Source organism: Phalacrocorax carbo, chromosome 7, assembly GCF_963921805.1.
Source record: "Phalacrocorax carbo chromosome 7, bPhaCar2.1, whole genome shotgun sequence".
Taxonomy (NCBI): domain Eukaryota; kingdom Metazoa; phylum Chordata; class Aves; order Suliformes; family Phalacrocoracidae; genus Phalacrocorax; species Phalacrocorax carbo.
Window position 1 is genome coordinate 1,128,833 of NC_087519.1, and position 25,755 is coordinate 1,154,587.

The following is a 25,755-nucleotide window of genomic DNA, read 5'->3' on the forward strand; positions in this document are numbered from 1 at the left end:
ATCTCTAGTCCCTACGTACTACACTTCTCCAGATAAAGGTTTAAACAGTACTAAGACCTGCATGCTGCTCAACACACAGTTGCTCCTCTAAAGGAGCCAGTGGAAAAGAAAGTTCCGGTTTGACCACAGAACTACTTACTTCTTAGCGATCTCCTCAAACATGCCAGGCTTCAGCGGCCTTTGTTGTTTAAATTCTTCCAAGTAAGCGAAGTCTCCCTTGGTGATCACTTGTTGATACAGAACTTCAGCCCAGTCTGGAACAAACTCGTAAGCCTCAGCCACAATCGCCGCCTGCAGAGAGAACAGACGCCGGAATTACTGAGCAGGAAGAGTTTATTCTTGCACAGAAACACTCCTATGCTTAGAATTCCTTAGTATTCCTTAGTATTCTAAGGAATTCTAGGTATTCTAAGGAATTCTAGGTCTTCTGCTTGGCCCATCTCTTGATGCTGTTCTTGAGAGCAGCTGTATTATAGAGAACTGCGAGGGTAACAAAATGCTGCAAATAATTCTCCTGAACAAGATGTCACGGGGGGTTGGTTGTTCTCTTTAAAAAGCCTTTTCCTTTCTGATTTCCAAGGTCACAAAACGACGGATGCCGGCGTAGGTGAGATTTCAGGGCTCTAGCGTAGATTCAGAGCAGCCTGCGGGCCGCTGGATAGCCAAGGTCCTGGCCGTACGACGCAGCACCAGCAAGGACTGCTAAAGCTTCGGTCCCCAGCGGGGCTGCGCGTGCATTTCCACGCTTGGTCCCATCTGCAGCAATATTACGAGATAACACTCACGGCGCTCGGTGGCCACGTGGAAGAGCTGAGCATTATGCTCAGAGAAGCAGAGTGCTTCAGTACCTGCTGTTTAAAACAATCATTTTCAGAAAAAAAAAACCAGATAAGCCAAGCCCACCTGATAGAATCTAGGCAAGGACATGATGGAGTCCATCAGGTTCTGTCTGTTCAGGTTGATCAGCATGGTGCTCTGGCCAGCATTGAGGAAATGCAGCTGGAGGGTTATGAGCTTCGTTAGCCGACTGCAGCGCAAGGACTGGCGGACGCAGGAGTCCTATTTAATAAATCAAAGACAAAAGCAAGCTTTGGACACACCTTTCTAGAGGAAAGCCATAAATATTCCTGAGAGCAAGAAGGAGTTCAGAGATGTCTAGCATTTACTCATTTTCATCACGGCAGATTTATCATTGATCCTATTCCATTAGTTTTCAATGAAGCTTCACTCAGCACCATAATCACGCCAGTTTTCACATACCCTTTGTATTGTTCTACTCTTGCCCGTCAAGCTCATAGTCACCCTCTGAAACTGGGGAACCTAACGGTAACCCTAGAGCCTGACCAGGGAGCAGCGTGCAGCTCCTCGGTACGAGAGTGCGGAGACTGCTGGGAGACGGCTGAGCTGGCAGAGTATGAGATTCCTTCGCTTCTACCGGGACAGGATTCTGCACACCCGCCCTAGAGCAGCTCCATTAGTTCTCCCAGTTCAGCTCACTCCTTACGTGTCCCGAGGCTCTACAGAAGTCACACAAATCCACCTCATTTTACCTTAGAATAACTTTCTGCCGCATCGATAAAGAGAGTCAGAGCTTTCATCAGCAGCTTCTTTAAATTTGCGACATCCCGAAGAGATTCCTCTGAAATGGGAGGTGGGGGGAAGAAATGAGTAAGCTGTTATTTACAAAGGTGACAAAGTAGGTTACAAAACGACCTCCTGGTACCAAGCCTGTCCCTAGTGGTGTTTCAGAAAGCAGCAGCGGACGTTCCGCCTCCCCCGCCTGGCACCGCAGGACCCTCACGCTACAGTAAGAGCCAAAAACCTCAACTCTCTGAAAAATACCAGAGCTGCCAGAGAAACTGTTACGTACCAGAGCGCCCCAAGGCTGGCAAACAGGGCCCTCCCTCCAGACAGCGGGGTTCAGCGGATGTTACCCGGACAACACAGGCAATCGGAACTACATTTACCCATCACGCCTCCCTTCTTCAACTAACTTGCTCGTCTGTCTTGGCTTTGCAGTTTCCACTCACCCCACGGCTGAGATTCAATCAGTTTAAGCTGTATGCAAGCAGCAGCCTCGTGGTTCTCTCCAATTTCTCGACACATACTGAAGCAAAGGGCTATCATGTTGTGCTTTTCACTGTCCCCGGGGCGACAACGCTTGATGTAATCCAGCAGCGCTGTCTTCAACATCCCGCTCTGGCCAAGGAAGGAATATCAGGTGAAGATTTGGAAAGCCTTTTTTTTCATTATTCACGTTTTGGTACCCACAAGCAAAACTGTTCTGGTGCAATTTTCCAAGAAGTGATCACCACAGTCTGAGGTTTCTCCGAACTATTTTAAAATGTAATGGCAATATTATACTTGGGCTTAACTCCATCACGCCCGGTAAGAAAATCCAGCACCTACGCTTTATTGGTTTACACACAAATGTCGGAAGTGACATTTGTTTATGCCTTTTTGTTACAAGAAAGCTATAAATATTTATGATTGTTACAAACCCCTGAAACATTAACTGGAAGTAAAACCAAAGCAGGAGGTGAAAACTCTAAGTGATATTCCCAAGCTTGAAGTTTCAGTGCTGCTCTCATTGCAGCACTGAAATAATCAGAACAAACTTCTTAAACTAAAACCAGAATAAAACCCAGAATTCATTTATTACAATAAGCTGGAATAACACTTCCTACATGTCAGTAATTAAAGTCCCCAGAAAATTCCACCATGTTGTGTAAGTAGCATTTTCTGGTGCGGCCACAGAGTCCTCTGAAAGCTTTCTCCCCTTTATCCCCCTCCACCTACTGGGTCTAACTTCTTCCTCATGAGCACTTCAAAGTAGTGCTTCTCATGCAGCAGTTCAAATATGTAGGTCATTTCATTGTATCTGCCAATTCCGGTGAGGAGACGAACCTGTGGAAGTAACGGTGTAAGTATGAAGCCCAGTGCTGGGCCGGCAGACGTTCCCTTACACCCGCGGAGCTTTTGTCTTTAAACCAACCTACTGCACCTTTTTTTTAGCGTGAGGTGAAAGGACGTAATTCTAGCAAATAAAAATACACAGCGAACCTTCTAGCTATGGCACCGTTATACTGGGCACGCCTCAGACCCTGGGAGTCCTTTCGGGGCAGGACTTAAAAGATGCGTGACAGCCCGGTAATACAAACCATCGCATTTCACCAGGAGCTGAATTACTTTGACTTTCCCATTCCAATTTACTGCACTGTTGCCACCTCAGCATTCTACCACCTCCACCTCTGTTTTTCCAGACAAGTCTCTTGTGACGTAAAAATCATCGCCTGCGCGCATCAGACCGAACACCCGCTTGTAGCTTCTAGGGAGAGGCGGGACAAGGGCAGTCACGCAGAGGCGAAAGGCTGTACTCCGTGCCAGCACCCACCCGCGCCCCCCGCACTGCTCAGGGGCAAAGCTGCTCGCTAACGCGCACGGGGAAGCCTTCACACGGCGTCTGGCTCCGCGCACACAGCACCCAAGACACGTACCACAAGTCCGTACTCTTCGTTAGGTGCCAAATGCTCGTCTGTGAGGAGCCGGGCTGCCTGGAGGACTCTGGTGATTCCTTCCATGTGGCAAGTCAGACTAAAGCAATTGTGGGCCAAAATCAGCAGTTCTGTAACTGAAGAATAGAAGAACTCAGGTATTTCAGTCAATAAGCTGAGGAAGTTACTTATTCTGCCCCTCTCCAGAAGTGACATCGCCTCTGGGGAGGATGCGCCACCTTTCCAGTCACAAACCGCAGAACTGCATTCGAAAGTTGAGCTATTATGGTTCTGTCCTAAGCAATTTTAAGCAGCAACAGTTGCTATAACAGTATGCGTTCAGTCTGGCTCCTCAATCTGTGGGGAAGTCTGGCTTTTTTGGATTATTTTCTGAAACATTATTTTATTCCACACACAAAACTTCCAATCTCCTCCACCAAAAGCTGAAAAACGGTTCATTAATTGCATATGCTAAATAAATGAGTGAAAAGAACACATCTTAGCATACCCCGTTGTCCACAGAAGGCCTGATCTAATACTACCAATCCTAAAAAGGGATTGTGAGAGCGCGGAGTCCCAGACCTCACTCTCGGCACCACGCAATTCACTTCAGAAAGGTAGTATGTTACACACCCTGGTACACATCATCTTTAAAAATGCAGATTTTGAGAACACAGTTAATGTCATAAACCTATACAACATAATTTGAAACAAACCAATTAAACCTCTACCTGTAAAAAAGTGCTGTCGCAGGGACTCCATTCAAAGAGAGGGGGAGTCCTCCAGCACAACTGGGTAATTCCCAACGTTGTTTTCTCAGAGCCCTTTCCTTACTTTACTCATCCATACATGAAAAATACTAATATTCACCCTTGTATTGCTTAACCAGACAAAAAAAGGGGTAAGTTAAGACCTGACAACAGGACAAACATGTTCGGGACATGAAGATTACATGGAATGTGGTATTTTTAATTACTGATTTTCCCACAAAGGTTTCCCAAATTTCCAGTATTATAGCTGGATTCTAATGGAAGAGCTTCAACACTAACCTCAGCCATGCTTTTGCTTCTGCAGAACGTGTCCTGCAAGATGCTCCTTCCTCACCACTCTGGACAAAACAGCACTGAAGTTCTGCCCATGCTAATACTCACGAGACAACTCACACTAAACCTTATCTCGTTCGTTTTCCTCAGAGATGAACTGCCCATAATAAATCTTTTTTAAGAACAGCCTACAGCAGCAGTTTGCCACTGGTCAGCAGCGGCAAAACAGTGCCAAAGTACCTTGGCTACGGTTTATAAACTCCGTGACAACATCTCCGTGGTATATAGAGCTGCAAAGTGTAAAATGGACTTCAGTAACAAAAGATCTAGGAAGTTAGTTTAACAAATGGATAAAGAAAGCAATTTCTAATTGTGATTAATATGAAGAAACTACAACAGCCTCCTTCTGTACCATCTAACTACAGAAGTTCAGGTAACTCACTGACTGCATTTCCCGGCTGCCAGCAGAAAAAAAATCTGTACTTTGTTTGGAAAGTGAACTGAAGCAACACCTTTATTTGCTGTGCACTTACTCAGATCTAATTAACTTAACATCAAATTTGACATCAGTAATAGATGCTTCTACCAGCATTGCTTTTATTCTTTGTGATGTGACTTTAAACCAGGTAACGCCACGCTTAGTAACGCACTAGTTGCATCAAGTGTTCTTTGCCATTTACTTACTGCATGACAGCTCCCCACGTGGTACGGAGGAAATTTTATCCAGTAACTTCATGCCAACCAACGTATGATCCTGGCACAGCTTAGCAAGCTGCAGGAATGCCTGACTCTCAGCTGCAGGGTTCAAAACATGTTTCTGACCTGTGTCCACACAGAGGGAGAGTTACGTCACACGTGCTGATTGCTCAGGAGAGATTAGTTCCATTAACAGAAAAAAACCCTAACAAACCAATACAACTTCACCCAGACTGACCTAGGACTTGGAGCTACGACTCTAAAGACACTTTTAACCTCACTGCTTGAATTTAAGAATCAGATACTACTTCTTTGCCAGTTCGATCCAGTGAAATCCTACCGAACTGTATTGCTATGTATTGACACCTATGATCTCACAGATCCAGTAGGCTGCTGCCGCTCCCCTTCCTTACACAACACAGCTCTAGCCCGTCCCCTGCAGCGGCTCCGATTCATGCTCTTCCATGAACCAGTTCAACTCATGAACTCAGCAGAAAACTCTTCTTTTCTGGATTTGTTTTCTGCTGCAGGGTTAGTAAGCTGACTCTTCTGAAGGAGGTGTGCCAAATCATCTGAGCTAACGGGAACTGGTACGAGGGGAGCAGCACGCGAGGGGCAGCAGGAGAGCACACCGGGACTCGAGAGTCTCCATCCGGCACCTCTTTGTTTCTCATGGAACTTTGTCGTTAATGTTGTGCCAAAGTAGAAGTTACTCAAACGGAAAAGCCCCCCAGACAAATTCCTGCTGTTTTGAGGAACATCCCTCATTTCACAAAGTGGAGGAAAAAAAAAGGGAAAATCTTTTGGCCACACTTTTCACAGGGAAATTAACATGAGTCTTTCCAAGTCAGGTGACGTGGGGCTGCAACGAGCGTGAGTAAAAAACCCAAACAACCCTTTTTTTAAAAACTGTTAAATCTATACCCATAAAAAAAATAAAACCTTAATTACTGCAACACCACACTGGACACAAAAGTAACTAAAAATAGACATTTGTATAAAAACTTACACAAGACGTAGGAGGTTTACAAGCCTCACCGAAGAGCTGCCCAAACATTACTGACTGTGATTAGCACTGAAATAGCTGGAGAGCAAGGACTGCTTTTGCGATACACAAATACCGCACTTACAAACCCAAAATGCTAAAATACAAGATCAAGCCTCTTTACTACCTTTCCTTTCTGAAGACGCCGACAATTCCTGCATGATTTCTTCAGCCACTAGCTCTGCCACAGTTTCAGGCTGGAGGCGCTGCGTGGCGATGAACGCCTGAGCTCTCCTGCACCTGTCCGGCTGGCGGGACGACAGAATTGCTCGAAGCACTTTTTCAGGGTCGTGGGCTGACATTTCACTGTAGGAGCAGTTCAATTCCTAAGAAACACACACGTACTTAGATTGTCCACAGCAAAAACTCCAGCCCAGAACACGTATTGACCAGCAGCACATCTTCACGATGAGCTGACGCAAGAGGGGATGCTGGAGAAGCAGGCAAAACTCAGTTTCAAAAAATGCAAACATAATCTGTCCTTATATCAGTCAACAGTGCCTTCATCTGTATATCTTCAGTATTAATGTTCTCTGGATCAGGATGGCAGCTAAGTACTTTGCATTTGAAGTTCAATAGTCACAGAGCTGTCGCCATGGACAGAGATGCTTTCCAGGACCAAATATAAACCTTAAGACTTAAAATACCTAGAAGACAGACAGGAATATTTCCTCCCAAACGAAGAATTGCGTTTTACTGCATAGATTTTACTTATCAGGTTCCTTTTCCTCTTCTTTACATAGCACAAACTCTCAGTGAAAAAGATATACTAGTTTTCACATTTGCTACATTTGGAAGAGTTGTCGGTGAGGCTCTGTAAATACGCTGTGTAACTTATTCCAACTTTACAAATCTACCAACTGATGCAAAAATGTACCTCATAAACACAGTGATCGACTCCTAATTCGAAAGTACGGACATCCCGCTTCAGGCAAGGATTATACAGACGGTAGAAAAGGGAACAAGCCAGTCGCAGGACTACTACTTAGCTGCTCAAACCTGAAGCACTCACGCCAAATATTCGAGGCATGAAAAATTCTGGAGGAAAGTCTAAGGACCTCTGTGACAAAGATGATACTAATATTTTCAGCACACACGTTGCTGTTTTTATTCAGAAAAGACTAATGCTACGTTCCAACAACAGGGAGCAGGCACCATGGAAAGGGGTCCTGAACCCTGAAAGCAGCGTTCAGCAGCACCCTCTGGAGAAGCAGCAGGGGTGGGCTGCTGGCAGTCACGGAGGTCAAGGAGCAGAGAGGCAGCAAACAACAATCTGCTACTTCTCCCATCACTGGCTGGGTCAAACCGCTTGGAACTTACTAGCCACTCCTCTGAGCAGCCTCCGGGTAAAGAGCTGCCCCTGTGAGGAGCCTGCAGAGCACTTCCATGCTAAAACTTGTAAGGCAGCTGCTATCTCTCTGCCTGCTTCTGGGTCGGGGTTGATTATGAAGGCATCCCACAACAAAGGCCTAAAGCAAAGTGCCAGATGAACAACATATGCTTGAAAGGTTATTAAAAAAGGCACATCAAAGAGACACAGGCTGAAATCTGGTTTAGTGGAGTCAGAGGTAGGGGCCTGGGGAGTCTGGGAGTCGAGTGCAGTTCAGCACTTCATGCTAGGAAGCATCTGGCCATTTTTCCACACAAAGGCTTGGTAACTTCACCCTCCGAAGCTTGTTTCAGGCACCTGATGAATACTTTCATCACTCTATCCTTTCCTCCACAAACTTCCACAGCACAGCTTGATACAAACCACTTGTTTCTTCAATAACATTACTAGACACATACCTTAGAAAGCTCATATAAACAGAGAACCTGTCTGCAGTAGTTTCTTCCATGGATACATTCATCTGTCAGAGCCTTCAGACTGGTAACAACCTCATCATCTGGAGATGAAGCCACAATGTGAGTCCAGTCTTCCAAGCTTGATGCTGGAAACAAAAGCACTGTAACTTCCTTTCTCATAAAGACAGAAAACACCAACCAGCCCTATAGCTGGAGCAAGACTCCAGAAATGTGTAGCAAATACTTTCTCAGTCTTTGAAAACTGAACTACTGACACCTATAATTATTTTTTTTAAAGTTTTAGGGTACGAACAATATGACAGAACACAAATGAGCCAAAACACCCACAATATCATCTCAGATGTAAAATTCCTAAGCATAAAAGAGAATAAGGGCTCAGCAGCCTTCCTCTGATGGCTTAGGCTGCATTATTATCTTCTATTCCTATTAAGTTTTATACGTGTTGGTATCAGAAAGTAATGTTCCAGCTGACAGCTTTCTCATTCAGACTTCATAAATACGCAGAGTACTTTATACATAAACATTATCAGCCTCACTTATTAATAAGAAACACTAAACCCTTTATTATGTACAAAGAATCCAGAAAAAAGAATAATTAAAGCATTTCCACGTTTCAGCTCCAGAAACACACTCAAGATTTACTAGAGTGTGTATCCCAAAAGCAGGAGCACAGACGCAGTTCAGTGCTACTTTACTGGAACAGAACCGTGAACTATAAAAAATGAACAGTTAAGAGACTACAGAAACTGTATACAGAAACACCCTGCCTGAAGCACGTACAAGCCAACGCATATTACAAGGCTTCAAATTCCTTTCACTAGAAGATTTCTGAACCAAGGAGATAACCCGCTGCCAGGAAGACCTTATTTCCTGCAGAAATTTTGGGGGAAATTAGCGCTGTAACAAAAGAGGAAGAATCCAGTGGAACCCCAGCAATGGCACTACCTGTCAAGCGGGTGTTACTTACCATTTGGGACCCTGCTCTGCTGAGATGCGCTGCTTTCAGATGTCTTCTGTCTTGCTACAAGGAGAGCCTGAATATCTGTGTGTAACTTGTCTAGATCGGTCTCCCCCGAGGCCAGAGCTCTGCAATGCAACACCACCGAAACGTCTCTGTTGTAGAAACGGAAATACTGACAAACACGGCTGGCTTCATGCACGCTTCCTTCATCAAGAAGGCGTCCGATCAGAAACTTGAGTGATGCCTCTTCATCCTTAGTCAAGGTCTGTTGCGACTCTCCAAATGCAAGAGCCTCTAGTTTTAAGTACTTTGGTGTGTTCAGAGCAGGTAGCTTTGAAAAAGAGAACTCCCTAGCTAGGTCATCAAAGGTAAGATCCCTGTTCACCACAACGTGGGAGGAAAATCTCGGCTTGCCTGACCCTTCATCTGTGGATAAAGTTTGTCGTGCGATGCGACAAATCCAGATCTGCTTCTCTAGTTCTTCTAATTTGTGCAGTGACACCGAGTCATTCTTGGCTAGCCAATGGCCAGCTAGGGTAAGCAACAAATGCCTCTCCATAATGCTGCTGATCTTCTCCTGAGCTGAAGATTCAAATACTGTGTTTGCCTGGTTAAAAAAAAAATCCGACGCAGCTTTGCTGGAGATGGAGTTTTTCACAAAGTTGACGTTACATTTTTTCCAGAATTCAATTCTTGTCTGGTTTTTATGCCACTGCCCCACGTCTCTTAAACGATGTAGATCTCTTAGAACCTGCAAAATTCGCAAAGAAAATTCAAAAAAGAAAAATCATACTGCATGGCTAGAATACTAAACAACTGGATTTAGATTAAGTGTCTCAATATGCAACAAATCACCAAGGAAAACTGGTTGTAGAGCAAGTAAAAATAGTAAGAGAATAAGGAAAGCTACACTGTCCTTTTCAGCTCAGCACTTCTAGTCAACTTGTTCGGTCTACTTGGATTTAAAATAAAAAGTGATTTGAAGAAAAAATTTGTGTGTCAGGAAGACTAAGTAGTAACATTCTCAGTGCTGCCAGTAATAGGAGCGTTAAGAGGCAAATACCACCATTTAACTATACTGTACCTCTTGGATGACTACATTGTCCACAGGCAATTCAGCTATTGCTGCTACCTCCCGAGCCAGGGAGAACATTCCCTTCTCTTGTAGCTGCTCCAGAATTGACCTGCACTCGCTCTGAAATGTCTCCATGCTGTAGCTGGTTAGGATGGAGCGATTAATTGATACGGAGGAATCCTTCAGGGTCTCACTGAGTGCACAGAGTTTCTTCACATAAGGGCCTGTTTTAAAAGAGTATAAACAATTAAAGGTAGTGCGTTTTTAAACCTGAAGGAAATTCTGCTGCTTATTTCAGCATGCAACCCTGCCAGAGAAGGAGCACAGATTTTGCACTCTAAAGCTTTCATGGGACTGAAAATAAGCTCTAATCCATAACTAAAGCACTTCTGTAGAGAATCTGTGCGCCCCTCACCAACACTCGCACATAGTCGTTCTTACACACACAATAACATTTTCACCACTGCAGCTCACCACAAGGACCAGCTCTGGTAACATAAATTCTTATACAAAAATAGAACAGTATGAATACACTTAAATGCTTTCAGTCACTGCAAAAACATTGCACGTGGCCCTGAGATTAAAGCTGTAACATCATCTAGCAGAGGAAGCTGTCTTTACCATCGAGCAGATGATTATCGGCGGCAGCAAACAGCTGTAAGAGCTTTCCTAATTCATATTCCGTTCTACATTGCTGCATCATCAATTCAAGAAGAACCAATGCTTGTGACTCCAACCACTGCACAGGTAATTCTGAAGCTGCTGGTTCATCTTCAGTTTTAAGCTGTGTAGATAAAGATTTTTTTAAGTGTTGGGTTGTGGGTTTTTTTGCAAATATATTCTGCATTTTGGTGGGAATCGCACTGGAAATGGAAGGCGTACCAGATCTACCTCCTCCTCTAAGCCAAGAACTGCCATCCCCAAGGGGGCACTGAACCATCACCGATGTATGCTTGACTTTGATACGAAAGTAGTGAATCTTATGATGGGGTGGCTACCAATTACTCTTGATAATCATGGAAGAAATAAAAGATGCAAGAAGGATCAGAAGCGGGTAGATGAAAGCAATTGCTAGATTGCTCTCGTCATGCAGCTGTATACTTTATAAGCATACCTACTATGTGAGTGGCGCATAGGAAAGGAGGCTGATCTAGCCTTAGCTTGAATTGCAGGGAGGAAAACCACTCATGACATGGAGTGTTAGTGACCAAGATATTCAGGGAACTAGAAAATTGCGATGGAAAGGAAAGAACCGAAACACTTTGTGAAAACATCTGTATGAGACAAACGAGCACTGCATGAAAACACTCTGGGCCTCTTAAAACCGACTGCGAAATCAGTGTTTTACTCAAAGTGTGTAAAATTCAGTTCACTGAGTCATTTTCAAAGAAAAGTCTACACAACTACCAAAACTAAAGCAGCATCACAGACTTCTTCCAAAGCTTCGAAACATATTCAGAAGAGTTGTCTGTCTTAAATAATATTTCCTGTAAGTCACTGGTTTATCAGCTCAGTAGTGACTTACCCTGGTCAAATCAGAATAGAAAATATCCCGCGCTTACCACAAATAATTCAATTTACCAACTGTGGGCCTACTTGAGTCAACGCCAACCTTCAAATGGTAAACTGCACACACAACGGGAGGTGATGCTATTTCAATCTGCCCGTATCAACTTAAAATGATTTAGAAAAATGCACTGCTGGTTTTGAACTGTCAAAACCACTTTTCCATCAACTGCCAGCAATAAAAAGAATCTGCTGAAACCTCCTGCTTCACAAATCAGCTCCTAGCTGGTTCTAAGCATACCCTTTTTCATTATTTTCATATATGACATTAGGTGCCTATCACATTCTAAAAAGGGAAGATGTAGGCAAAGACAACTAGAGGAAATGAAGTTGCTTACTTTTGTGAGACTTTCCTGAAACTTGTCCAGTTTGGTTTTAGCTTCATTGTATTTCTTACTGTTCATACATAGCTCATACATCTCCAGTATATACAGTAAAGGGGAATCCTTTAAGACACAAAAATAGGTTATAGTTCTTTCCTAAAAGACCCTCAACAAATGTAGAATTTGCCTTCCTCGATACCAGCACAATATAGTTCTCGTTTATTAAAGCTGCATGCAAGGTCGGTATATGATCTGCAAATGTGTAATAATTGGAAGAACTTCCATGCAAGGATCTTCTTACTTGACTGGAATTTTCAGTGGATTACACTCAGGTTATCTAGGCCACAGAGAGCAAGACAGAGGGGGAATCTATAGGCCATCTCCTCTCCGAGATGATTTGAGATACACTCAAGAACACCACTAAAAAGACATTACCCTACCTTTAAAAAGAGCTGGAAGCCATTTAGAAGCGTTTTACTTTTTTGCTTTCTTAAAAAGACTTTCCAGATAACTGACAGGTCATGAAGATCCCATTTGTGATTTTCTGCTGAGCTCTGAATATGGTTTGTTGCTTCAGCTCTGGTAGTATCATCCACAGTAGTAATTATCCAAACACAGAGACAATGAATAATGTTTGCATCCTGCCAGATGACAAAAATGACGGTTTTATAACCAGAGACAAACATCACCTCGCTATAGATCACTTGGCCAAACGTGTCAGAGAATTCATAATTACTACAAAAACTGAGGAAAAAAACTCAATTAATGCAACCTAGATATCTACCATTTAACATAATTATGCACAACCACAACTTTTTTATTACTTACGCCTCTAAAAGATAAATAACTTCATCAATACTCACTTGGAAACATGCTGCTAACACACTCAGAATGGGAGTGTGCTCTCTCAATCCTTCAGTCAAAAGGTAACGTGAAGGGTTGGGGTTCCCCTGACACTGGAAAAGGATTTGAAAGAGACTATCTGCATTTTTGCCCTTGGCCACACTGGCAGCACTGTTGTCAGGGCTCCCTGCATCAGGACACAGAAACGGTAACTTCTCCAATGCCAACGTCAAGTGATCCCGTAAAATGGGAGTGAAATCTTGAAGGATAGAAATGACCTAAGAAAACAGAACCAAAAGGGTCTGTACAGAGTGAGATACGAAGTGGACGAGGGGGAAGAACGTCCGAAGCATTAAACACATCGAAAAGACAAATAAAACATTCTAATATTGCTAATATTTTATTAATTTATTAATACTTTATTAATTTAAAAATTACGTTCAAAACCAAAAACGGAAGACTTGGATTCTCAAAAGCTTAAGTATCTTTACACGGAAATTGATATAAGTTTTGAAAGGAAAGATGAGTGGCTTTATTAAAACTTACATTGAACACGGTAACTCACCAATAAAAAAACAGTAACTACATTATTTTAAATTAAACTTACAAGCAGTACGAGTATGTCATAATTTTAACTAAATTTAAAATGAAAATTAAGTCCCTTCTTGGCAAATAGTTTTGTGCCCGATTCGCTTCAAAGAGACACCCAAATCACTCCTCTCTGAAAATTGTTTTCTCCACTACCAATTAATAACATCACATAAAATTTCTCAAACAGGGAATTGTTTTCCTAATCTTCTCCTTTAACAGTTAGCTTTCATGCCCTTAGAAGCATATTATATATGTGCTGAACAGTCAGCTCCCTCTGGACTCAATTTCCTTTGCCTTGCGTTAGCTTTACACGTACCAAGAGGGAGAGAAAAGTAGAAAAGTTGGGAAATCGGGCTGTAAGAGAAGGGCTCCCATAATCAGGGGACATCAGGCATCCTGAGACAACTTCTGACTGCCTGGAAACTGAGGAGGCTTCGATGCTATGTCTTCTCCACAATGTGATATTCTCCTGTTAAAATAATCTATTTTTTCCTTCCTTTTTTTTTTCTTTTTTTTTTTTTTTTAACATCACAGACAAAGAACATTCTTGATAAACTCTATCTTCATTTAAAATCATACACAGATTGATAGCTTACCTCATCTGGCTGGTAGCTGTACAGCTGGGCTTGGATGATGAACTGCAGCCAGTCGTTGGATTTGGCACATTCCTTTAGGTAAGATGTACTCAGCCTGATATTATGGAGTTTACAGAACTGCATCACCAAAGACCACTGCCTTCTGGAGTCACTAGATGTCCTGCATGGAATTTAAAGAGCTTCAGCTGAAATAAACTGGTATTTATCCCACACGTTAATAACGTATAAACTCGTCGTGTGGCCTGAGATCCTTTGCCTGCAAACAGCAACACCAGCACTCCGCTGACCTCACCACAGATTGGGTCACACGCCACTGCGGGAGCTCCCATACTACACCCTGTGGACATCCCACCCACCACGGCAGGTACATTGTCCCATCTTGACAACGTAGGCTTTGAAAAGAAGTCAACAACCTTCGCCCCCAAGCGCGCTGCAAGAGCTCTGTGCAAGAGTGAGTCCAACATTCTGGCTGCACCTCCTTATTCTCGCCAATACACACCTATTAGCTTCGCTATCGGAAATACCACGACTATATTCTAAATTCAAGTATTGTTGTTTAGTTCACTGCAATAAAGCACAGAGGGATCTCTTTAACATTGTCTGAATACACAAATGGTAAAATTCAGTGCTCAATCTCAATTTGCCAGCATAATCCTTTAAATCATGTTTTACTCACCTTTTTATTCCTTGATGCTCAACTGCATCCCAAAAGGCTTCTTCTAAGGAGATAAGAACTTCTGCTGCTGCTGCTTTTTCACTATCAGCCAATTTTAACTTTTCAACTGTTTAAAAGAACAGAGTACTATTTCTGAGATGCTGCTTGGCATTAGAGTAAGGGTAATATTTTCAAAAGTACCAGAATCAACAAGCAGAACAAATGCTATTAATGTAAATGTTTCACTAACTATGCCAAGTCTGGCACCAAAGTGGCTACGTGATACTTCAAAAAGAATTTCAACTTTCAAAACACGTAACCTTTCTTTTTTTTTTTAAATAAACTCTACCGATAGTTTTAAATAACATATATGTTTTCAGAGTGATCAGGAAAATACAAATAAATGCCAGTAGTTTCCTAGTTGGGACAAAAGACATCTGTGGACCTTTAGTTAGAAATTCAACTTCTGAAGTTATTCCTAGGATAAATTTAATTTCCTTACAGCTTTGAACATCTGATTTCACTGCAGCTGTAAGACAGCTTTCAAGTACGAAAGAGAAAAGAGATTTAGTAATGTCCCTTTGTTTAATCCTCTAGTTATAGTATTACAACATTAGGCTGACCCTTACTAAATATTACACTGAGCCTTAGGCAGCTGTTCGACAGCGTCTATTAGATACTCCTGCAGTTCTGGCTGCAGGCCATATCACAGTCTTCCTGCCTTATTTGGTATGCCAGGTTCAAAATGCACCTTCAGAATTAGTAAGAAGCAGGAATAAAAGAAGAGCGAAAGTCTTAGCACTTCAAAGGACAGGATGCTTTTACTGCATTCCTGAGAGGTCAGGCACCATCTTTCAATCCATCTCTGCTTCTCTTCCCAATACCTAGTACCCTGTTCTAAAGCAAACAGAAGACACCCTTACCCAGAGAGTCTCTTATTTGATTGTGCTGAGATTCTTCATTTCTAGTTCTGTAACTGAAAATTATGTTTGCAACTTTAATATCGACCCTGAGTTTGAGGCTGTCGAGGCCGAGCAATTCCAGAAAACACACGCAGGCTGCTACTACTGAAGGTACACTGAAGAAGGAAAGAGCTAAAATATAGGCTTCATTTCCAGCTTGCTGAATCCTGAAACAAAAATAACACCAGTTAACACATATGATTTTTAACCAATTTTCAAACACAAATATTCCCCATGTAAACAAGTACCTACAAGGTTTACTGAACTCACAAACTTCATTAGCATGAAAGACATTCACGAACCAAAAGTTCCATATCTATAAAAAAAATGTATGAGGATACATATATATAAAAAAAAGTACGAGAATAAAGCCTCACACATGGTAAGCACGGAGCTTGCAATTTAACAGACTGTAACAACAGCTGAAGCCAATGCAGTTGATATTATAATTAACAAAAACCGCCCGCCAGCAGTTTTAGCGCAGCAAGTCCCGCTGCAGAGTTTACAATCCAAGCACAGCAGCATCAAGAACCTGAAACTGATCTGCAGGTTATGCTAAGCAAAAAGGCACCCTGAAGGCTTCTGCCGTGGCTGGGTCACTGGTTATCTGAAACTCTTCCAGAGCAGTAACCGAAAAAAATCAACGCATGTGTGACTGTCTTTTAAACTATTAAGTACTTCAGTCTAGGTTAAGGGACGTTCTCCTTTCTGCCCAAATCTTGGCTGCTTACACAGGAGAAAATGATCCGTATAGAAATGATGAAAAGAAACAAATAGTGACTAACACACAAACAAGACATTCTAGAAACAACGTGATTCGTTCTGATGTAGCTCCTGCTAATTTTGGATATACTTAATAGCAAAATCAATATAACCAAGCAAGATGTGTAATCTGACTGCATCCTTTTGAACACGATTTTGAAGCTTCAGCCAGAAGATTTAATTCCTTCAATCTCCAGTACATTACTTGTCTTATTAATTTAACTGAAGAAGTGTCACCCTTACGAAATGGCAAAGAAAAGGGGCATCTGTTTTCGACAAAGTGATCTAGCGGCTCAGGTCCTTAGAAGAAAAGCCTACATGTGGTTGATTGGAACATTCTTCATTCCTTGCTTTCATTGTGCAGATTTTATTATTTAGGTAATTCAAAATAAAGCTCACCACCTCTTACGCGATATTTGATTCCTAACCTACTCGATGCTGGGCTGAACAGACTCCTAGGACACCTAAAATTCCAAGTGATGCAACGCACACCACTTGTTTGCTGTTGGGAGGATTAGTGTTGCTCCATGTGCTAGATTATAACTTCAGAAGAACTATCAGACTGTCATTTTTGAGAAGACTTACAACTGTTTGGGGGATTTGCTCTTTACTAACTGCTGGACCAAAAAGGTACCAAAAGCAAAGGATGGACGTCCATGGTGCAAATAGTACAAAAAATCCAGTCGTTCCATTATAGCATATTTGTTCACCAGTTCAGGGGATGAAAAATGAGGAAAGTCACTTGATGCATCTAGAAAGAGTATCATCATTATTATGAGCTGATAAACAGTTGAATTAAACATAGAAAATGGCTTTGAGCTACAAAACATGAGATGACAATCAAATACCTCTCCTCTTGTTCTAACTCAAATCTCAGTATACCCAAACCCCACTGAAATGCCAACTCTCCTTGTAAAATCAGAACTCTCGATCACTTCTTAGGCCCTCATCTTGCTTTTAAAAGAAAATACTGCTTTTCTAGCTCATAATACATTTAGGAAAGAAAATCTGTATGTGAAGAGCTTAATGGAAAATGGTAACCTAGCTAGGATTTAATTTCAGAACAAAGTTTTAGTAAATTACACTATTTTTTTTGTAGAGGAAATGGCCTTTTGAACAAGTTTCTTTGCCAGATCATCCCACTGGAAGGTACTTTATCCTAGGTGCTCAGGCTAGAAAGGCACATCGAACTTGAAAAGTAACATACCTGATAGAGCAAGAGTATTTGTTGACTGCCAGCCAAATAATTTTGTGGGATCAAAGGGCGCTAATGACTGAAAGATTAAAAACAAAACACACTGAGACAGCTTAAGATTTTCACATCAGACCAGACTACAGAATATTTAGGGAGCTATGGTAGCAGACAGCCAGGAATGGCCTGCGCTGCCGCCAAGCAGCGATGTGTCTTGTGCAGCTCCCTCTCACAGCTACATACTGGTCTAGTCCGTAGGATCAGAGCGCAAACCAGCGCAAGGAAAGGCTTAGACTTTGGTGTAAGGAAATAGGGAAAGAACATGCTTAAGTATTTTGCGAAACTGTGATCTTAGGAAAGGTAACACTTTCCTAATAATGAGTAATTCGTAGCATTTCTTCCAACTTCCAGTTTATCTCATACCACAGATCTGAAGTAAAAGGAGTTTGCCCAGAAATGTGTCACGACATTCCATGAGACACTATCCTTTAATTCTAAACTTCATTTGCCCTTAGACAATTAAAAATATTTGAATTTTTGTAATACTAAACAACGTGCCCACTGAACTGCAACTCTGACACTCTGGGACTGCTGAAGTTAAACACCGCAGATGTCGACACATGCAGGGGGGGCGAGGGGAAGCCAGGCTCACAGTATTTAGATACCACTCTAAGAAACAGTTCAGAATGAAGCTAGAAACTTTAGCTCCAAATTACGGATTCCATCACATGGTCCCCACCCTCCAGGCTTTAGCTGAGAAGAAGCTTTTCCTTGTTTCCTTTTGTTCTGCCAAAAAGCACTACCAAAAAGCGTTCTGCGTACCTGGATAAGATGGTAAAGAGAGATGTCAGGTGGCAGAATTCCATGAGAAGTACACGGGGGAAAGAGAGCGGCTTTGAGTTTGGGGTAAGGAGTCAGCGCCATTTTTAAGAGCTGTGGATCAACTTTCTTTAGAGGTTTTTCCACATCTTCATTCTGGAGAACCTACATTGCAAGGAAGCAAAAGTATTTCATTAGGAAGAAGAAATTGCATTAAGACAATAATAAAACAATCTCTGAACGCGCCAAACAAACTACCTCACGGGAATTTGACATGTGGTGACAACACAGAAAGTGTAATTTTTCTCCTGGAAAATCATTTTAGGTTATATTAGACACATCTTCAACAGGACCTGATGGCTTAGGTTACTGTGCTTTGCATCAAAAAGCTACCTTTATTAATAAATTCTGTTCCAACATGAGGCTCACCAAGCATTCTTCTCTTAAAAGTGTAACAGTTTATAATGTGCTTTTTGATTTCTGTAGCACAATGCAACTGGTTAACGCAATACAACCAGTAAGCTGAAGTTCTTGACATGTGCCCGTATTTTTGGCCTTTAAAAATAAAAATATGGAAGCTGAGTAACACCTAGCAGAGACGCTGCCCCGTTACCCACTGCTTCACTTACCTGAAAACTACAAATGACTACGAGAGGGGATAGGTGTCTCACACAGGCACACCGTTTTATAAGCTGATTGAAAATATTTTTGCAGACTAAAACTATGTGAGGAACACAAGCGTCTGTGACCACTCTCAGCTGTAACTGTTACGAAGGAGTTGGAGACTCCAACTCCCAGCCACTGTGACTTGCTATTTCTAACCCACGTAACCTCGAACCGCTCTACTCGCTTCATCTGGGAACACCGAAACCAGACTTTTGTATGAGAAGAAATGAGATGACGGCATCAGTACGTTTATTTGTATTAACGTATTCCTTCGAGTTTTCAACACCACGTGAGAACTCCTCCACAAGCTTATCGATAACCTGTTGCGCGCAGTACCTGATCAACTCCTCCAGGTGCATACATTGTAGTAGCAAGCGCTAACAGCGTACGTCCCTCCAGCAGCATGCTGCTCACGCTGGCTTGGTTACTAGGAATCAAGATCTGAGCATTTGCTAGACTAGCCTGAAAAATCATCTTCGGATCTTAAAAGAAAAAAAAAAAAAGAGATTTAATTTCATGCAAAACCAATATTAAATGATTAAATCATGCATTCAAACTGTCCTGCCTCTGTGAAAAAAGCTGAATTTTCTATGTTTTGTTGTTAATAGCAACTTCTTCTCAATTTATTTAAAAATACAGATAAGCTGTTCTAAATTTGACCAAGCCTTCCCCCATTTCAAACCACAGTTTTACCCACGCGGACTGATTTGGATTGAGTCCCACAGTTTAGCATTGTACTGGTTCAATTCTTTCTCCTAGACTGATCACACATTCTGAAAAAGCTTCACTTGGGCTTATTTTTATAATAAAATTATAACTATAAATTTTTATAATTTATGAATTAATAAAATATATCGTATCTAAAAATAAACTATAATAAAATTTAAACATTGTATGTAAAATATATTTATCTAGAAATGAAATAGTATATAAAATAAAAATATTATTTAAAATAATAAAATTTAAAATAATACAACCATAATTTGTATATTTGTTAACGTATGACTCTACGAAAGATGAAATGTTTTTTAAAAAGTAAAATGACTTAAGGGCACAAATTCTACTGATTTACAATGATGGTATCTAAAAAAAAAAGCAAAGACATAATCCAAGGGGCAGAGAAGTCAAAATGCATTACAGGAACTAGAGAAAGCTTTAATTTTATCAGAATATGCATTTTTTATGAAGTATCTTTCTGTTCAACTTGTTTGGAATATAATCAAATTGGAGGTAATGATGGTCATACACAAAATAATTCTGACGTATCTACACCCTCCAAATCTTTACGCAGGGATTATAACCCACATTACAGCGGCGAAGAACTGATGCACCTGCAACTGATTCGCCATGGTCGAAAACAAGTTTGCAGCAGAGCAGAGAGTTAAACCCAGCTCTGCCAAATACTCAGCTGGCAGCACGAACGTGGGACCACCTCTGGAGCAAGGCGACTCCTACCTCGTGGATTACTGGCAACCCCTCGACACTGCACAAGGAATTCGAACCAGGGATGCGCTTCGTGCAGCTCCTTGTTATCCAAAATAGGGCAGTTTGAAGGAGTTAAACTGGAAATAAGACGAGTAGCAGCATGGTGACAACACAGCATTTGTAACCATCCTCTGCCGCAATATAACACTGCGCTAAAAGCGACGAGCATCTGACTCGGTGTTACAGTGACTCACTTCATCCATTCTCGTGAAGGAGTCAAATCTCATCACCCTTCCCTACAAGAGGTACAGCTTTAGCTACTGTGTCATCTCTGGCAGCTCCCTTCTTTAAGATCACGTTGCTGTGCTTGCTTGCTTCCATAAATCAAAGTAACAGTTTCCAGACCTGACAACCCCAAACCCTTTCCAAAGAGGGGACCTGACTCACAGGTACCACTCTGCGTAGTCTAAATATTTTATGCAATCTAAAATTGATTATACAAACAAACAAAAACAAACCCCAAAAAATATTTGTTGGCTTTATTCTGGTTCACTTTTACCTTCTTAATAATTACACTGCTAGATTGGAGTTACCGCTAAGAAATTTTAATTGCGAAGCACGCATTAAGTGCAAAGTACTCACGTAGTTCCACTACCTAATACTGCTTTCTCCTTCAAACCCCAACTAACTCTTAGATGGAAACCAGCAACTTCTTTATTTGTGAATGTATCACGAATGAACTCATACTTGTGCTCGAGTGAGGGAGTTTCTGAAGAACAAGTTGTCTTGGCTCCCTGAAGACTGTACTGCTTATAACATTATGCTAATGACAACCACAATGGTTTCGATGACTGACACAAAAACTACTGTGGACAAGACAACCCAAATAAAGCTCCAAAACCCAGCACGAACCCTAACACGCTGCCCCACAGTTTTCCATTGAATAACATTGCTGTGACCCAAGTAGCCTTCCTCGCCAAACAGTAGAAAAGACTTACTGCCAACTACTAAAATTGTGCTTCATTATTTACATCTGAGTGAGATTTGAGGGGTGAAAAGCATTCATACCTGTAATAGTCTAAGTAAGTGTATAACAGATACTGCAAATTGTGTTCCAAACAGTGAAGGACAAAGCGAGCATGGAAGTCCAAACCGCTTGCAGCCCTGTATTTCGGCACAGGGTGAGGATTTTGCAGTACTCCCCCAAGGTGGGACAGTCTTTGGAGCAGAAGTTCAAAATCTTCCAACTCAGAAGAGACGAAAATTCCATTTCTATCAGAAAAGAGAAAAAGCATATGCACTGATTAGACAGGGGTCTCTTCAGCGAGTCCTGCAGGGTGTTTTAGCTCAAAACTATGAAGCAGACCTTTCCTTCTAGGGGATTACTTCATTTCTGAGGCAAACACAACATGCCAAAATACGTCTGACAGTGCTCAAACAGTATCGTAGCTACCACAGCTTGCTGCAGAGAACGAGGCGTGCGGAGCGAAATGCTATGTGTTCGGAATTACAACGGGCATCAGAAATATAATCACTATGAAAGATCGAAGGGCTGATAGGGGCTTTCTATTGCTCTCCTGTTCCTTGCTGTTTTCAGAGAACAGAAAGTGCAAGTATGAGACTAAAATTAAATTTATTAATGGATTTCTGCTGTTTTGAAAAAGTCCGCTACATACAATATAAAAATTAATCCGTATCAAAGATGTTATTAACATGTACTTCTATAACTATCTGATTTTGGCTTCACATACGACAGAAAATTAGTATAATGCATTAAGGGCACATACCTAGCCAGCTTGTTTAATATATCATTTCTCATATAGCTACTGCATAACATGTTCCGGTCAATAATGTCTGGAGTAAGAGGGGGCCAGTTAGCTTGTCCACACAAAGTCTGGTTGGGCTCAGATTCTTCAAGCCACGAACAAATATTAAGCCAATCATGCTGGGCTGTCAAGTGCATCCAAAGAACCTCAGGATTGCATGTCTTGAGTTCTGCGTTTCAAAAAGGCAAACTGATGAAACCAGCGAACACTGCACAGGGAAACAGTGACATTTCTTTACTCATGTTCGTATTTTTAATGAACGGCTGCAAATACAATGCGAGATGAAGTGTATTGTTACAGCTTGTTAGAGCTTTCTGTTCGAAAAGCTAAATATAATGCCAAAGTGTAATAACCTTTACAGAGCGTAGGAGAGTATTTACGATAAGTGACGATATGTTAGAGAAGTCCCTTTCAGCTAGCTCCAAATTTTTCGCTGAAGGAGAAACACAGATCCCTGCCAGAACGCAACAGGGTGACAACACATTGTCTACCCACGCTCACTGACAAGTAGTAAGTGACGCGCTGCGGTAGCACACAACTTCAGTCGTATCGACGCCACTCCTACACAGCTGCAATATGCTACGTCACAGACAGATTTTTAATTCACAGTTTCTTTGAAGTCCTTAGTACCAGAATACTTGCCTTGGCGTGGTTTTTTTGGGAGAAGAATCATTTCCTGAGTAAGCTCATCCCACCACTGAGCCCAGTTAAACATCACTCTGACTCTCCTGCTCTGGACCCGATGTCTACCACAATCCAATGCCGAGTCTAGAACGGCCATATGTCTGGAAAAGTCTTCTTCCTTTCTCCAGTTCTTGAAACTGCAACGAAGTATTGCATTAGGACATTTTCCAGTACTCTTTTAAAAAACAGTCCACAATCTTAACAAGCAGAAGATGACGAAAGGGTCAACAGATTTTGCTAGTCCATTTTGAAGAGAGTTCTGGAAGTGGTAGAGGGACTAAGTTTCAGAGCACGTATGAGAGCAATGAGCAAAGAATTACCTTATTTTTCCAAAACAGACATAGCAAATTATACATATCAGAACATTTCTACAATTCTCTAACTGTAAAATGATTTTTTCAGGTTACTTCAGTTTGCTATATTATGGATATCATATATCAAAAATACAGCAAACATTCCATCTGAATATGTTCCATTTGATTAATGATTCTAATAATATAATTTGTTATTAAAAATACTTCGTTTGTGGTGATGACGACACGAACAGAAGACCTCTGTTACACTGCCGATAGTACGTCATCACTTAGCCTGGAAAGAACATGACAGCAACTGTTACATTAATGAGAAAAGTAATCAGTTCCCACCCTGACTCATTTCTGCAAATGAAGACCGGTGTGAAATTAATGAGATTACAGAAGTAGTGCAGTAAATTGTACGGAATGTAGGATTTAAAATATGCTGGCTTCTATGAACGTTATTAATTAATAATTAAAACTGATAACCCCCATTACCTGGAAAGAGGTTGAATCTCTTTATTTTCTTGGAAGGATTCCGAGTAAAAGCTTTCAACCTGATGCACGAAGTCTATCATTTTCTTCTCTTTTTCAGAAAAATAATTTTCTTCTTGTAAAACTTTCACCTTTAATTCAAATGAAAGTATTACCTCCAATTACAAATTTTATCTAGTTATAACATATTAAAGCTGTAAATGATCCTGCAAGGGTAAAGACTTAAACAACTGTGGGAAAAAATGCTGGATACACTTAAATTACAGAAGGCCCAGGACTTCATACTGTGTGCAAGCAGATGAGAGCTAGATCAGAGCCAAACAAAGAAATGACATTTTAACCATTTTTTACTTTAACTGCAAATACAGAAGAGCATAGGCACGTCAATGACATGTTGCAGCAACTACACTGCAAGGATGCAGGGTCAAAACCTGCTTGTTCCCATTCTGAAAGCGTGTTCAACACGATGCTTTCTCTCAGCATTAATACACATCAGACTTCGGACCTGAGAACACCAGCTAGGCCAAAAAAAAAAAGCCTTTTCTACACTTACCAACAAATCTCGTACATGTTTATCAACTGTGTAGAAACATATCTTATGCAATTCCTTCTTCACATCAAAGCCCTAACAAAAAAGAAGATACTCATTGTATGCAAACAGTACAAACGCAGCTGTACACTGAGAGAATAAACGCACCTGTGTCCTTGCCAAAGCACACAACCTTTCACAAGCATGCTTCAGCAGTTACTAAAGACCCCATAATAACCCAGCGACCTGCATGATGTCTCCAGCATGCCTGGATAGGAAATATCTACCCTTTAACACCTGCCTCGCCAGAATCACCTCCACACTTTGCTGATTGTGACATCAGTAATACACAGTCATAAATAGGCTCGAAGGCATTAGTGATCAAAGCAGTGCTTTAAAACAAGTTAATTTTCACTGTAATACGTGTCTGTGGTAGAAACAACACATCCGTAAGACACCCAAACGCTCCCCACACTCTTAGCATTCGTTTATTGTTAGTCACAAAGAAGTGTTAAGAGCTCCCAGCATGCTTACTGAACACCTCTCACCATATTTCTTAAAAGTTCTGAGGCCTCTCTGGCATTGTCCTTCAGAAGACGGTCATAGACCAGATTCAAACCTGTCTGAATAAATTCTTGGAGACTTTGGGCAGGATGCTGATGCATTCGGAAGAAGACCTGGGCCTCTGGCATTTTGTTGTTTAAGATGGCCTCAGCAATGACTTCCTACAAAGGGAAAAAAAGTGGAACATGCCAATCTCATTAATCTTCAGTGTTACTATCTTTACAATCCCTACATTGATTTTTTTCCCCCAGTAGTTTAAGACCATTTCCATGCCAATAATTTCCTTAGATAGATTTAATATGAACAGTAAAAAATGGATTACTCATTTTTACCTCTGGTGTCAGTTTTTCCCACGTGTGGCTTTCTTCTAATGCAGGAAGGTCTTCATCAAGATTACTTCGTGTGTGTACCATATTTATTTCTGGTCGAGGATACTTTCTCAGAAATTTTCTAAGTTTAATAATGTAATCAGTTAAAATATTTGCACCCTTCTGCAGGAATTCATCAGGTTCTGTCAAGAGCATCCAAGATATCCGTTAAACAGACATGAACAATACAGCCTTTGCAATGCTTAGCAATGTTGAATGCCTTCTCCTGGCTAACGAACAGAACACACCTCAGAGAAAGAGCTCATCAGCTCGTACTGCAGCGGGACCTGTGCAGGTACTGATGGTGTCCACCACTATCAGCATACTGTCAGGATGCAGTCACAGTCCTACCAGTGCTCCAGAGGTGCCCCTGTCCTCAGTGCTTTGTTGTCCCCTTCAGGGGCAAGTAAATAAGAACTGAAATTTTTTATTAATCCAACTATTATTAATCAGATAAGCCCCATTTAAAGTGCAGG

General features: G+C 41.5%; 1 protein-coding gene across 1 annotated transcript in view; it reads right to left on the bottom strand.

Moving 5' to 3' along the window:
- The window catches only part of SPG11 (SPG11 vesicle trafficking associated, spatacsin), a 36,809-nt gene that overhangs the window by 2,551 nt on the left and 8,503 nt on the right, over window positions 1-25,755 (bottom strand). The window contains exons 10-39 of the mRNA XM_064455960.1: window positions 25,244-25,422; window positions 24,896-25,072; window positions 24,372-24,443; window positions 23,822-23,949; window positions 22,989-23,167; window positions 22,308-22,515; window positions 21,589-21,792; window positions 20,551-20,657; window positions 19,432-19,577; window positions 18,433-18,594; window positions 17,626-17,692; window positions 17,004-17,169; window positions 15,618-15,823; window positions 14,716-14,821; window positions 14,040-14,199; window positions 12,873-13,130; window positions 12,450-12,650; window positions 12,025-12,132; window positions 10,742-10,904; window positions 10,130-10,344; window positions 9,052-9,796; window positions 8,067-8,209; window positions 6,406-6,604; window positions 5,222-5,359; window positions 3,498-3,631; window positions 2,800-2,907; window positions 2,031-2,199; window positions 1,551-1,639; window positions 904-1,059; window positions 140-291 (exon numbers count right to left, since the gene is read on the bottom strand). Of these exons, the coding sequence (XP_064312030.1) occupies window positions 140-291; window positions 904-1,059; window positions 1,551-1,639; window positions 2,031-2,199; window positions 2,800-2,907; window positions 3,498-3,631; window positions 5,222-5,359; window positions 6,406-6,604; window positions 8,067-8,209; window positions 9,052-9,796; window positions 10,130-10,344; window positions 10,742-10,904; window positions 12,025-12,132; window positions 12,450-12,650; window positions 12,873-13,130; window positions 14,040-14,199; window positions 14,716-14,821; window positions 15,618-15,823; window positions 17,004-17,169; window positions 17,626-17,692; window positions 18,433-18,594; window positions 19,432-19,577; window positions 20,551-20,657; window positions 21,589-21,792; window positions 22,308-22,515; window positions 22,989-23,167; window positions 23,822-23,949; window positions 24,372-24,443; window positions 24,896-25,072; window positions 25,244-25,422 (5,245 nt within the window). The remainder of the gene's footprint in view (window positions 1-139; window positions 292-903; window positions 1,060-1,550; window positions 1,640-2,030; window positions 2,200-2,799; window positions 2,908-3,497; window positions 3,632-5,221; window positions 5,360-6,405; window positions 6,605-8,066; window positions 8,210-9,051; window positions 9,797-10,129; window positions 10,345-10,741; window positions 10,905-12,024; window positions 12,133-12,449; window positions 12,651-12,872; window positions 13,131-14,039; window positions 14,200-14,715; window positions 14,822-15,617; window positions 15,824-17,003; window positions 17,170-17,625; window positions 17,693-18,432; window positions 18,595-19,431; window positions 19,578-20,550; window positions 20,658-21,588; window positions 21,793-22,307; window positions 22,516-22,988; window positions 23,168-23,821; window positions 23,950-24,371; window positions 24,444-24,895; window positions 25,073-25,243; window positions 25,423-25,755) is intronic.